This window comes from Lissotriton helveticus, chromosome 8, assembly GCF_964261635.1.
Source record: "Lissotriton helveticus chromosome 8, aLisHel1.1, whole genome shotgun sequence".
Lineage (NCBI taxonomy): Eukaryota > Metazoa > Chordata > Amphibia > Caudata > Salamandridae > Lissotriton > Lissotriton helveticus.
Genome location: NC_136069.1, coordinates 743,619,706 through 743,635,085, shown reverse-complemented (window position 1 = coordinate 743,635,085; position 15,380 = coordinate 743,619,706). Strand labels below are relative to the sequence as shown.

At 41.6% G+C, this 15,380-nt stretch overlaps 1 protein-coding gene across 3 annotated transcripts in view; it reads left to right on the top strand.

Annotated features, from left to right (window-relative positions):
- Positions 1–15,380, top strand: part of LOC144771763 (arylsulfatase D-like) — a 713,936-nt gene that overhangs the window by 519,835 nt on the left and 178,721 nt on the right. For all 3 annotated transcript variants that reach the window (XM_078656059.1, XM_078656058.1, XM_078656061.1), the window contains exon 6: positions 6,460–6,596. In XM_078656059.1, the coding sequence (XP_078512185.1) occupies positions 6,460–6,596 (137 nt within the window). The remainder of the gene's footprint in view (positions 1–6,459; positions 6,597–15,380) is intronic.

Here is a 15,380-nt window from a genome sequence, read left to right as displayed (position 1 = left end):
CATTTGATTTAGTCAATCGTTCAAAACTTTGGTTTATTTTGCGGGATATGGGTCTAGACGCCTCCTTGGTTAATTTTTTAAGTGATCTCCACCAGAACCTGTCTGCTTCCGTTAGGGTAACAAGGGATGGCAGGTGTACTGAGCAATTCAGATCGGGAAGAGGGGTAAGACAAGGCTGCATTCTGGCCCCTCTTCTATTTACGATCCACATTAACGCCATGGCCAAATCATTGGACTTGGCCACCTTGGACTTCCCGCCTATGGGCAGGTCGGGCATCCCGGTCCTTCTGTACGCGGACGATGCCGTCCTACTTGCACTTACAGGCATGGGGCTGCAGAGATTGTTAGATCACTTCGGTACTTTTATGGAAGCCCTGGACTTAAAAATTAATACCTCAAAATCCCATGTAATGGTGACCGGAACACGTAAAAAGAACATGAAGGTTAAAACCTTCACATGTAACGGTACAGAAATTTCTAGGGTGCCTTTTTTCTGTTACTTGGGAGTTGTATTTGATGAAAGGGGGAGCTGCGGTCCCCAGTTGAAGCTTAAGAGCAATGTGGTTGCAAGATCTACCACAGCTCTCTTACACTTCTCCAAGAGACTGGGAGCAGGACCCATGGAGGCTATGATTAGGATCTATAAGTCAAAGTGTATGGCAATTGCCTCATATGGGTCTGACATGTGGGGCTATGTGCCATCACCCAGGATCCAAATCGTAGAAAATAAGTTTATCAGATCACTCTTGTCACTCCCAAAATCATCCCCCACATTTTCGATTCACTGTGAAGTGGGCTTGGGGTATGTTTCTGACCATCTGAAAATGGCCCGCTGTTACGATGGGTCAAAACATGGTGGAATGAGGAGATTACGTTAAACCATCTGATACTCAAGGACTGTGTGGCCCTAGATAAGGCGGATAGAATACCCTGGCTTTCGTATGTTAGAGCGGTATGCGATAGGCTAGGGCGTCCAGAAATGTATCTATCACCACAGGGCCTAAGGAATGAGGATGTAGGGTGGGTCAAGCATAACTTTTGCAATTTGTTGGAGTTAGAGAGGGAGGAGGTTGAACTCAGGAAACCCACAGTGAGATCAATTTATGGCCTGGCAATCTTCCCAGTTATGGAACCGTACTTGAAGTATGTGACTAAGCCCTTCCATCGCTTCCTTCTGGTCAGATTCAGGTTTAATCTCATTCACCTTACGTTGGGTTTTTATCCTAAATGGGGGACTCCAGAAGATACTCCACCATGTACCTGTGATAATGTTTCCATACAGGACACACTCCATCTAGTGATGTTCTGTGAGCACTACTCGGTGGTCCGTAAAAAGTTTTTAAATCCAATCCTGAAGGAATTAAATTTGTGCAGGTGAGGCCTGCCCTCCTACACCTACAAATGCTTGATTCTGTCCAGGTCACCTACAGTGTAGCTAGTTTTTTGGTAGCGGCAGCACGCCTAAACAAATTGAGACTCCCCTAGCTGAATTCATTTGTAGGGTGAAATCGCCCAAAAACCATACTTATTTTAATAATGTACCGTGGACTGTCTGAAATTGTGGTTGGTTTATGGATTTATGATACCCATTTCACTCTGTCTTTGTACCAAGATTTTAATCATTTTATCTGGCAAAACTTGAATTGTAATCATGTGTACAATTTTTATAATTTTAACATGTGTAATAATGAATTCTGTATTGATTTTATGGTTTTTATTAACCGAAATAAAGAAATCTTGACTGACTGACTGACTGACTGTCAAACGTGGGTGATCTTTTACAGTCAGAGCGAGTGCGCTCTTTACAAGCTTTGACTTCCCGCCTAACCACAGGAGATGCCAGATGGATAGTAGAATTGGAAAAGGAGTACTGTCCAGATTTATCAATAAGACAAGGAATTCCCATTGCCCATCCTCCACTTCTACCAGGTCGTTAATAACAGGAGAATGCTCACAATTTCCATTAAAATCACCTCCAACCAGGATTTTAGCCTCATGTTGGACCATCTCAATTACTTCATCCAATAAAACCACAGTTGCAGAGATGTTAATAGGAGATACAGTCCTGGCATATACATTTAGGAGCATCAAACGTCGGAATTCTGAAACAAATCACATGAGATCAAGAGAGGCAATTTCTCTGTGAATGGGAGCATGCTGCCCAGCCGTATTGCCCTTAATATGGGCTCTTCATCCAGATATAGCTAGGTCGAAACGGTCCTGGGTTGCTTGTGGTCCAGTTCATGGAGGACCTGGCTTGGCAGCTCATGGTGGACTGCTCCGATTGGAGCAGGGTCAAGACTGATTTGTATATAGATGGGTCCAAATTGAGGTGACATGGTGTACAAAAGAACGAAGGGTTGGGATGCGGTCTGAGTAATTACTAGTGACTGAAATTAATTCAAGCATTCCATCCATCACTTTTTTGTATACTTTAGCATGTTTTTGTCAGGCATTTCACTGGTATGTAATGTAAGAAACACTTATATACCGTGGCTGCCACCCTACAGGTATCCTGGCGCTGAAATTACCATTAAAAACACTGTGTGTTACTGAAGGTCTGAACAGAGGGGCTAAGAGTAAGTTTCTTGGAAAAAGTCTGGTTTTCAAATCCTTCCTAAACCTCAGCAAAGAATTACTTTGTCTAATCTTGATAGACAATGATTTCCATAGTCTAGGTGCTACCAGACTAAATGATCTGCCTCCTAATCGAGCCTTGTTGAAGTGTGGTATACACATCAGATTAGCTGAGGAAGAGTGGAGGTTTCGAGTAGGAGAATACAAGAAGAATTTCCTCTGCAGAGGCATAGGCCCCATTTTGTGGGCTGCCCTATAGACAATGCAGAGTGCCTTGAACTATACCCTCTGTGCCATAGGTAACCAACGGAGATCCTTCAAGGCAAGTGAGGCAGACGCTCTGCATTGTCTGTTTAGTGCAAGCTTAGCTGCAATTACTTGAATCCTTTGCAGCTTTTTTAACAGGGAGTCAGGGGCTCCCAGTAATAGTGCATTGCAGTAGTCTAGTCTGCTCATAATAATGCTCCTTATCACTTGAGGCCTAGCTGAAGTCGGTAGAAAAGGAATAATTTTTCGCAGAGCTCGGAGCAGAGATAGACAGGTGCTCACTGTTTTGTTCACTTGAAGGTGCAGCTGTAGGTTACTTTCTAATATTACTCCCAAGTTACAAGCTGTCTTAGCAGGCATCACAGGATTGTTTACAGAGGCTGGCCAGAAATCCGACGTTAGAGGACGAGATATTTTACTCGCGGAACAGTAGAGTATTTCTGTCTTATTGCCATTAAATTGAAGGTAATTAGCTCTGAGCCAGCCTGCTGTTTCCCGCATACAGCTATGACATTTTTCTGGGGGAATTGCCTTATTACCCTCAAAGAAAAAGACAAGTTGGGTGTTATCAGCATTGTTAATAACTTCAATGCCGAAGGATTTTATAAGGGAGATAAGTGGGCACAAATAAAAGTTAAAAAGGATTGGGCTAATAGCCGAACCCTGTGGAACACCATGTTTTACAGGACTATTCTGAGAGAGAAATTGAGTCAGGTTTACTGCCTACTGTCTACCTGAGAGATATGACTGCAACCAGTCCAGTGCCTTGTCCCTGAGACCATTCTCCTAGAGTCTTTTAATCAGGATCTTATGATTGACAGTGTCGAATGCGACCAACATGTCCAAAATCACTAAGATGGCAGTTTGGCCATTGTTGGCCCGCATTTGAAGGTCACCAAGGACTGGCACAAGTGCAGTTTTGGCACTGTGTCCCGGTCGGACCCCAATCTGAACTTCATCTAGAAGTTTCTTTTCTTCTGCAAATTTCGAGATGGCCTTACTCACTATTCTTTCCAAGATCTTTATCGGATATGGTAACAAGGATATCAGTCTGTAATTGGATGGGCACGAAGGGTCCAATGAAGCTTTCTTTAGAAGAGGGGACACAACTGCCTTTTTCCAGCACTTTGGGACTGTGCCGTTGGTTAGAGGTGGGAGCATAATTGGGGTAGAAGCGGGAAAAGCTCCATTCAGAACACTTTCCACAGTTTATGTGGAAAAGGGTCCAGAGGAGAGCCTGAGGAGATACCAGCTGCAATTATGTTAAACTCCTCTTGTGAAGGGATCTGAAAGATCTTCAGAGTCTGCATAAATTCTCTGTTGGTTCCTTCATGGGGTACTGCTACTAGGCAAAACCTGAGTATCTGCTTTACTATCCTTTTTTTTTTCACTAGGAGTATTTAGCCCAGTTAAAATTTTAATGATTTTATCTTAAAAAAATACTGCCAAACTATCACATAGCTCTTGTGAGGCCAGAATCGTATTCTTTGCGCAGTCAGGGTTAAACATGTCATTTACTATGATGAATAAGGTTTTTGACTTATAGGATGCATTCAGGAAAGTTTCCTCGATATTTAGCTTTGGTCTTACCCACCACTTCTTATAGATATGAAGCAGTTTTTTCAATGCAATTTTATCTGAGTCCTCATAGTTCCTTCTCCATTTCCTTTCTGCCTGTTTGCATTCAGTTTTCATCAGCATCAGCTCCTCATTGTACCAGGGAGCAGACGGCTTCTTTTTGCATTTAAATCTTTTTAACGGGGCCACTTTATCTAATGTATTGATGATCTGACTGCTCAGATTCTCATAATTCACATCCACAATTTTATTAATACCAAAGCTACTATCATCAATAAGTCATGGGAGCTTAGATCATTTCCTACCCATACGCATAAGGGTCGGGTTAAGACTCTTTTTGTTTATAGTGGCTAGCCCTAATGAAAAAAGAACCAGGAAGTGGTCTGGCCAGCATAACGGGAGTATCTCCCCTACAACAACATCTGTGTCATTAGCAAAAATTAGGTCCAGCGCATGACCTCCCAGATGGGTGGGGCTTAATACCAACTGCTGTAAGTGAATATTCTCACAGGCTTGGCGCAGTTCTTTAATGGCAGTATCATCATTCCTGTTCTCCCAAAGATTAAAGTCACCAAGAATCATTAATTTAGCATGAGTCTGTGAGAGGTTATATACCACGTCGATCAGTTCTTGATAATAAGGGGCAACTCCTCCAGGAGGTCTATAACATGAATACCAGAATTCAAGTTGCTGCTGCATTCTGTGAGTGAGAACCCAAGTATCTCAAATGCCCTGTAACTCCTCTATAGTCAAAGGAGCCAAGTTCCAGGTTGCTTTGTATATAATTCCGACCCCTCCCCCTCTCCCAGCTGCCCTTGGCTTATGAAATATCTTGAAGCCTGGAGGGCAGGCTAGGCCTAGTTTGAATTCCCTGTCCGGTCGCTTCCAGGTTTCTGTAAGAAACAGAATATCCACACTTTGATGTTCTACCAATGAGTAGATTTCTGAGTGGTATTTAACAAGGGATCTTGCGTTAATCATACCACAATTAAGCGCTTTTCACCTAGTGTCTTTGAGAGTATCCTTACCCCAGGTCTGTCCCCTGCTGTCAGTGATTGTAAGTCTCTCAGTGCCAATGGTAATAAGTTCATCCCTGGTGTAGGTAAGACGGGGGAGAGATGCATCGTGGCCAGCGCTCAGTGCCTTTGGCGCGCCGTCTGTGCTCCCACTGCGCGTGCGCTGCTCGCTTGCATTGCATCTTCGTAAGTAGTGAGGAGGGCACCTGGCTACTAGAGCGCTAACCAAGATGGCGTGACTTCCGGTGACCCACTCTTACAGATGGAGAAAACCAGCACACCTTGGTAGCGCTAACAATCAATACAGTGCAAGTTGCTGGCTCTAAAGTGACATGTGCAGGTACAGCATATGCGGTTAGGTCCTAAAAACACTTCTACGATGAATATTCTAAAAGCGGCGTCAATAGTAATACCGCGCTTGCAGATAAGTGCTAACAGTACCATTTTAAAAATATATAAAATGCCCCTTTTAAAACAGCCTGATGACTCTAAAATCAGGTAACCATGATTAATAAAATGAAAGTTCCAGGACGTTCAGGGGGTAATCAGTCTTTGGAAACGTTGCCTGCTTGAAGCTGGTGAAATGCCTGTGTGTGTGTGGGTGTGTGTGTGTGTGTGTGTGTATGTGGTAATCCTTCACAATTTATAATTTTGATAGTGACAGTTACTCATGTCACCAGCACCAACACTATTAGAGTTTCTACCATTCTTGGACACATTGAGCTCCATCAAATTGGGCAACAGTAGCATTCCTTCTCTACCACTATTAGCAAGCAACAAAAACTATGGTATAAAGTAATATCTAAAAACAGTTTGTAATGATTAAGGTCTTCAATAGAGTGTGAGCAATTGCAGTACACTGCAGCACTCTGGTATGCCACATAGCAGTTCAATATATTAAAGCAAAATTATTTTGAAGCATAAATAATTACTGAACATAAGCAGATAATGGGTCATTATTTAAGTCCCTTGTGGAATATGAACATTCAGTAATATGGAGGTGTTCTGTTTTGTTTTCAAGAAACCAACAAAGACCTTTCCTCCTCATGTTCTCGCTCCTGCATGTTCACAGCCCACTCATTGTCACTAAAATGTGTAGTGGAAAGAGTAAACATGGGCCATATGGAGACTATGTTGAAGAGATGGACGATATGGTTGGTAAGTTACCTTTACAGATGTGGCTCACCTAAAGTATGTGGTAGGGTTGCATTCATCGTTGGAGGGCATTGATTTATATATCGGAGTATTAAGCACAAAAATATTGTGCTGCAGCATATTGTAGACAGAATGTTGGCTACCAAAACATTGTGAAGGTAAGTATGTACTGGTAAGTATAGGTATGCTATTCTTAACTCCACATCTAAATGCATATATCGCATATATATATATATATATATATATATATATATATTTTGTAATCAAAGTACATAAATGCGGAGATAGCTATGCTAAACCAAATCCCATCTATCGCTTATTATATTTGTGTAGTCAGTGCTTTAAATGCAATATTTCTGTATCACAATATCTTTCTGTATATTCTGTTACTATGTCTATTTTGCTGTCAGGTTCTCTCTATGTGATGAATTATAAAGAAAAACCTCAGTGGGATAACTGCTTCTTGAAGCATATATTTTGTTTCTTTTTGATTATTTCTGAAAGAAAAGCATATAATTTGAATAGGAAGAGCAGATTCCAACAGGATAGTCCAAATAACCCTATTTTATAACTACATGTGTATATAATGTTCGGTTATTTATGTCATAGTTATTTTAATTGACGCATGTATGCTTGTGGTAGTATTCCTGTGACTATCATATACTGTATACCCCGTTCATACCAGGCTTTTTTGCGCTTGCTATCTCCATCCTTACCCTCTGTTCTGAACTTGATTCTGAGTTCAGTCTTGGTTTGATATTGCAGGAGTTGAAAAACCACTTAGGTTTTTAATTTGAGGGATTAAAGGACCAGGATCAGAACACTGAGAAGAAAGATCTTAATAAGAAGATCGTAAGATTGTCCAGTAGATTGATAATGCTATTCCTGTACTGAAAGAGCAACAGGTGTAGAATAGCAGTTCAAACCCTTATTTTTAACAGCCAAATTGATTGACACATCCTCTGACAAGGCATTGGCGGAAGAAGATGCCTTCACAGAGGACATGGCTCTATTGGAAAAACCCAATCTGGGACATTATTCTGAGTAAAGAAAACCACTTCCTTCTTTGCTAAAGTGAGTTACAAAAATCAGATACAACTTTTCCTTATGAAGATGAGCCATTAAATTGGCTATCAGTAAAAATGGGAGGAATGTACAAAGGAGGAGATAAGGCCATGGAAATCTTAGAGCAGTCTTCCCAACACCATTCTTCTGGGTATCTGGAAAGGAATGTCGGAAGAAGAGCATTTTCAGGAATGGAAAAAAGTCTATCTGATGGATCCCAAACATTTGACATATTCCCCCAAAGACATGCTGAGCCTGACTAAATTGTGGAAAAGTTGAAAGTCTCTGCTTAATCTGTATGCTACTATATTCTCATTCCATTGGATATAGGTGCTTGGATAGTGGCCAAATGTTTGTTTGCCCATTTGATTATTTGATACACGAAGACCAGCAGAGAAAGAGATCCTGTCCCTGACTGTATGTTGGGGTACGCTTTGGTGAGTGTTGTCCACTATCATCTCTCTATAGTTTAATGAATGTAGCATCTCTTCTGGAAGACCTTATACTTGAATTATTTGATGACACTAGTTGTTGTTCAACCAATCTGGCATTTATCTTTAGTCAGGATTAATGAGGTGCGGGGCAAAAGAATAATTCCACTGTTTTACTTTGAATTAAGAATATGCCTTTTTAAAACCTTTGCCACCCTTTTGATTAGTGGTGGAACCTGACATCCCATCTCCTGGGATGATGGTGCTCAATGTAGGAGAAGATGTCAAGCTAACGATCCCCATTGCAGTTGAATCCATGGTACCACAAAAACAGACAATACCTTTCTTGTTCCAGTGCTCCTTGTTTGAAGGAATTCTGGGCGTAAGTTGTAGAGAATGGTTTTGTAACTAGACCTATCATCTTGAACTCCAGAGATTAACCATAGCAAATTACCTCTAGAATCCATGTGCCAATGACTTCTTCTTCCCAGGTATGATGGAAGACAGAGTAGTAACCCTCTATTGGTGTTGACATAGTTAAGATCATCTGCATTGTTTAGTGTGCTCCTGTCGTAAAGTACAATAAAGGAAAGAAACCGCTCCTTATAAGCCCTTAAGAAGTCCCCAAGGTTGGCCTAAAATCTGTCTAAAAATGTAAATTTTTTAAATCCTTCAGGGAACAGGGGTGTAGAAAAATTGGTGCTAAGAAAGAAATTGTTCAGTCTGCGAGTCATAGACCTTAACCTCTAGGCCATAAATGACTCCCTAAATAATAATAACCTATTCGCAACAAAAAAGAACAGCTTATTTAAGAAATTAATTTTAAATCGAATTAGAAAAAAGTAGTCTCTCCTCACCCACCACTCAGACAAGGAAGAGAGGGGGAACTTGAGAGAACATGAAACTATCTATTAAAAACCTCATTCTGAATAAAACCCTGATGACTTGTCTTCCCTGCACACAATCTTTTGAGGCATAGAAGAAGAACCTCCTTCCTCATGTAGATTGATTTTCCTGATGACACTGGAGCTGCTGGATGGAAGGCAAACGAACCAAAGGATATCAAAAGTGCCCTGCCCCTCCACTGCTCAGTCTATTGATGATTCCGGGGGACTTCGTGAGACAAAAACAAAAGCATACATTTGTGATGGAGCACTTTGTCTGACAAATTCTGAATCAGGTCCATAGTTCAGAAGAAAATCATTCTAGTCGCATCGTAATGTAAGTCCGAAGAACTCTGAAATTGTGATGCTGTGTTATATTGTATGTTAGGTTATAATGTTGCTTCCTTATTAGTTTTTTCACCCTCCTCTTAGAAAAAAATTATCAGGGAGCATCAGTATGTTCTGGAGCAATTTTCCTGCAAATATTAGGTGCTGCCCCAGAAAATGATTAGTTGCATATATTTTGCTTATTAGATTTTTGTATTTCTAGCATTAGCCAATCTGTCCATCTGGATTTTCTGTCTTCTCGTAGGATTTTAAGCTTCGTAGCTAAGTACGTTATAAAGTTATGATGTAAGGTGTTTATAACATACTAGCAGCCCGTCGCGACGTTGTCAGAGTATGAATTGCTGCCGGCCAGTAGTATATTGTTTTGCAGGATTTCGTTTTGATAGCATTTCTTATCTGTACCAGGCCTGTGAAACGCTCCGATTCACAGTGCACTGCTGATGCACTTAAGAGTGCGCGTTCAGTAGTGTGTGAACTTGAGTTTCCCTACTTTATTTTTACTTGCAATATTATATCGCGCAAACTCGACAACATGGCATGAGCACAATTTACATTACAGAAGAACACATTCATTTGTGGTAGGCACGGGGAGACAAAGCGATTTGCCTGGAATCACAGGATGTTGAGCTGATGCCGAGATTTGAAGGTAGCTCCCCAGCTCTAAAGTTTGCAATTCTAGAACTTGTGGCAGGAGGTGTTTCTAAAAGTGTATGTCGGTGCTGGCCATCAATGAGAGAGACCTGTGCATTTTTCAAATGGGTGGTGAAAAAATATGAGTATGTTGCTGGAGATGTGGGCTGCCGTGCCACCAATGTTCTTACCTGGGGAGGGTAAACACCCATTATTCCGCAACTTTCTTTCCGCATACCATCACTCCGCATACTTTCATTACCAAAGTACCCTGACTCCGCAATGCCATTATAACGCATGGCATTACATTTGATATGCTTTTACCACGCATACATTTACAACGAAACTCGTTGTAAATGCATGAATGGTAAAAGCATATTTTTTTAATGTTTGGATAAGGTAAGTATGGGTATAGGGGTATATGTTTTGGGGTACTGAGGTATATGTTTTGGGGTGTTTGGGTATTTTAAGGGTTCAGATATAGTTTTGGGTTATGGGGTACGAGGGTAGTTTTAGGGTTTAGGGATAGGTATGGGTTTTGGGGTACAGGGGTATTTTTAGGGACCAGGGCTAGGTTTGGGGAATTGGGGTATTTTTAGGGTTCAGGGGTAGGTTTGGGTTTTGGGGTACAGAGGTATTTTAAGGATTCAGGACTAGGTTTGGGTTTTGGGGTACAGGGGTATTTTTAGGGTTCAGGGCTAGGTTTGGGTTTTGGGGTACAAGGGTATTTTAGGGTTCAGGGGTAGGTGTGGGTTTTGGGGTACAGAGGTATTTTTAGGGTTCAGGGCTAGGTTTGGATTTTGGGGTACAGGGGTATTTTTAGGGTTCAGAGGTAGGTTTGGGTTTTGAAGTACAGGGGTATTTAAAGGGTTTCGGGGTAGGTTTGGGTTTTGGGGTACAGGGGTATTTTTAGGGTTTAGGGACAGGTTTGGGTTTTGGCGTACAGGGTATATTTATAGGGTTAAGATGGGTTAGTGTTTAAGGGTGTTGGTGTATTTTAAGGAGTAAGGGTGTGTTATGAATATGGGGTGCAGGGGTATTTAAAGGGAGCAGGGTGGGATTAACACACAATATGAGACATGGCATCAAGGGCGGAACGTACCACACGCCCCCAGCATTTGTCACGCCCCCAGCACACGCCCACAGCACAACGCAGACACGCCCACAAGGGACTACTTTGCTAGCACGGTTCTTTTACCTTTTAAATGTATATGGTGGGCGTCTGCATAGCCTATGTCCTTTTGCTGCAACTGCCCTTTCCAACGCTGTATTGGGTGTTGTGATTGGTGCTGTGGTTCCTGAGATTACCCGCCTCAAAGGTTTGGGTTCTCTCTTTGTTATATTAGTATAGATGTAGACTATCCTAAGTATGCTGTTGTCTGTCTTTTTGTACTAATATTTTGCCTTTGCTGCTGAGAATAGGAAAGCTTTACAGGAGCCACACTAGCTTTATGAAGGTATGCAGCTCAGGGCGTGCCTTTGTTCAGTCTGTTCAGTCAATAGAACAATTATTTGAGATTGTGACTGATGCACCGTTGCCAATGAGCATGTTATGTTATATTGTGAGAGTTTTTCTGCAGCTAGTTTGCTGTCCACTATAAAAACAAGAGTCTTTGCTTCGCTAGAGATTGCTGTTTTTTTAATCCTAATATGTTAGGTTGTCACTCCGTTTGATTAAAATACAAATCTAGTCAGTTTTAGGAAGTGTTTGGATTGATCCTACTGAGATAAATCTGGGTCTTTATGGAGATCTACTGTGAAAAGTTCAGAGTTTATGTTTAGGTAAAGCTCTGTGTTATCCACATATTGATGCATATTTAGGCGTGTTTCCCTGATCAGTACATTAACTAGTTGTTCACACAAACTGAAAAGTGATAAGCTGGAAAGGATTATTGTGGCATTCCACATAGTAGCATAGAAAGTTCTGATGATCAGATGTCTTTTTTACTGAGTAGGATCTACCCTTCATACTTTATAGATTTTAAGACAATGCCTCCATTTGCCATCCTTATTCTGGGTTCCAAGGAGAGTCTGCTTGTCAGCAATGTCAAAATCTGCTGGGAGGTTGAGAGAGACTTTGTGTAAGATTCTGCTTTTTCAGAGATATTTAGTGTGTCATCAACTGCCGATAAACGTCTTGTTTTTATTAATGTGTTCTTTCAACTGTTAGCTGACTGTGCTTGATGGCTTTTAATCAGTGTGAAACTGGTGAGTTCTTCTATCTCTGCTGAGGGCATTTTTTAGGGGGTTGATGTTACCTTTTTAGGCAGATGCGAAATCTTTTATCATCCATGGAGTATTTAATGATTTTGACTCAACGTGGAAAGAAGTGTGATGCTATTTTTGGGTTAAAGAGGAGGAAATCAGATCTTCATTGTAAGAGGGTGGTCATGGAGTTTTATGTTATTTTCAAGGGTGTAGTTTAAGAAGGGTTCAACAGAGTCTTATTTTGCTATATAATTGCACATCTATTTTGAAGGAGTGAAATCTTGTGTCAACAAAAATATGTTCCTCACCTTCTGCATTTTTTAGGAACTTTGTGAACTGTATTTAAATTGAGAAGAGTCTAGCATAACGAGTGGAAGGGGCTTCATAGTTTTTTTTTAAATAATTTCAAGTAGTTATTTGGGTCTGTTTTCTCTATGTTACATAGTTTGTGGAAAATTGACAAGTTGGTTAGCAGTATACGGCCACATGCATCATTGTGACATTTTGCAATTTCTTAATTACGAAAATTAAGGAATCACAAGTAAGAAATCGCAAAATGCTATGCATTAAGAAATCGCAATTTTTTTTGCGATTTCTTAATTTTCCTTAATTGCGATTCAAATTGCAATTAAGGAATCCCTTCCCATTGATTCCTATGGGCCTAGAGGCCCATAGGAATGAATGGGAAACCATTCTCATTTTGCGATTCGCAATTAAGGAATCGCAAAATGAGAATGCTATTTCAAGGGTGCGGGGGGTCCCAAGGACCCCCCCCTGCACCCCTGAAATTAAACTTTAAGAACATTTTTCACACACACATGCCCCAAGGGCATGTGTGTGTTTACAATGAAACTTTCAAAAATGCACTTTTGTGCATTTTTGAAAGTTTTCGCAAATTACCATGTAATTCAACTTCATGGTAATTTACCTCTTCCAATATGCGAATTCGCAAAAAAAAATATTCACGCATTGCATTTAAGAAATCACAAATTGCGATTTCTTAAATGCAATCGCAATTTAAGAAATTGCAACATAATTGCGATTCCTTAAATTGTGAAAATAGTAAAAAACATGATGCATCCCAAAAAATGAAATTGCATTCGCAAACGGCCGAATTTTGCGATTCGCACCGTGTGCGAATGCAATTCACTTTGATGCATGTGGGCAATAATGTTTTCTGTAAGGTTTCTCGGCTGATGTTAGGGCTTTTAAAATTGGATGTAAAATGTTGTTCTATATCTTTTCCATTTGACTAATTGATTTCATATACCCATTTTGCTTTTAAGGTGGTTAGAGGCACCTTGTAGTTAGTTGATGCTGCAATGTTGTTATAGCGTATTGCTTGGCGATTTACTTCTTTCCATCTGGTTGTGAGTAATTATTTTGCAGTGTTTTTGCTCATAACTTTTTAGTCAATCATCAAGGGAAATTTGGCTTGTTCTTTTATACTTGTGCTGGAGAAAGGCATGTTGATCAGAATTTTCAAATAGATTGTCTACTCAATCGAAATAGGGTTTTAAACATTATTTAGTCTTTTTTTTTTAATGATGAACAAATCAAAAGTAGACCGCTTGCTAAGCGTTATTTGTCTTATTATTTTATGAGATGGTTCTGAACTGCTACTGGGGGTCATTTTTGGGGGGACTTCAGGCCCCAGACATCATTGCGCAAGGAAGAGCCGCCCGAATTCCTCACGCTTAAAGAGCACCATCAACTCCTGCACCGTGGGACGCTGCTGAACAGCTGCTGGAGGCCACTTGGGGGATTCAGGCTGCAGATGACAACGCACCACCCACATTCCTCGTGCTTAAAGCACACCAACTCCTGCAGTGCAGGATGTTGCTGAACTGCGGCTGGGTGCTCTTTGGGGGGACTTCAGTCCCCAAACATCATTGCATCCGGAGGCGCTGCCCACATTCCTTGCGTTTAAAGTGTGCCATTAACTCCCACAGCCCGGGACGCAGCTGAACTGCTGCTGGGGGCCATTTGGGAGGACTTCCGGCCCAGACATCATCGCACTAGGTGGTGCCGCCCCCATTCCTTGTGCTTAAAGCACGCCATCAACTCCTGCAGTGGGGAAGAGGCAGGGCAGGGCCACCCCACTGGCATCTTCAACTTCAGGAAGGTAGGAATTTGAATTCCCCTAACTGCTTGTACATTGGTCAGAGGTTTTAGGTAGTCTTACTGCGTGGTACCTGGCAGACAAGCATGGGGAAGAGGGGACAATTGGAGAGATCCATGCAGGCACTCGGCAAAAAGAAAAAGTCGATTGTGGAACAAAGTAAAAACACGTTAGCCTAAATAGACACACTAATAGAAGAAGAAAAATTGATATTGAGCTGTCATAAACCTAAGTTGGCCACTTAACTGGCTCAGCCTCATAGCGCAGGGGAGCTTGGGAGATCTCTGGTGGAAATCTTTACAAAACAAATGGTGGCAAATGGTCCCACTTATGCGGCCAAGCACTGGAAAACTCTTGAGGTCAAACAATGGCTTTGTCGTGAGTACTCCTCTAGACACTATGCCAGCAACAGAAGACACTTTGGACACAGTATAAAGTGTGGTTACCATCATGCCTGATGTTTCATGTAGCAATCGCTTAGCCCCTCTTGCCACTTTGCACAGTGCTAAAGAGTCTGTGCCAATACCATTGGGGGGCACTGAAAAGCTGACGAGCCAATCCTCCCCACCCCTCTGATTTGACATGCACTCTCCTTAAAGCTGTTACAGACTTGGTAATTAAATTGAGAGCCCAATTTACACTTCTGACCGATTTTCAGAGTCAAGTAACTCTGTGGCAAATGTCACGGAGCAGTGTGCATCGTGTGGGGATTCCATGTGTGCTCCTCATTCCAGAGGCACCCTCCATTCAGATGAACCTGCAGTACCCTTGCCCATTATCACAAAAACATTGGAACAAAGCCTCCTGACTAATTTGCATCAGCGGCGGCACGGGCGGGAAGGATCCGTTCTTGAGGATCAGCATCACATTCTTCCAGTCTTAACCCTTCTACATCAATGAGATCTGATCCAGGGGGCCTGGGACCTGTGAGGAGCAGCAAGGGTATTACTGCTTCTCCAACTACAAGGAGGTTGTTATCCCATGGCCTTGGTTCTGGTATTCCAACGACCCAGCCTTTTTGGGAGCAAAGGTTGGTGGGGGGCAGTAGAAGAGATACGATCTACGTGCATAAGGACCAAAGGCTCCCACTAAAAGCAAA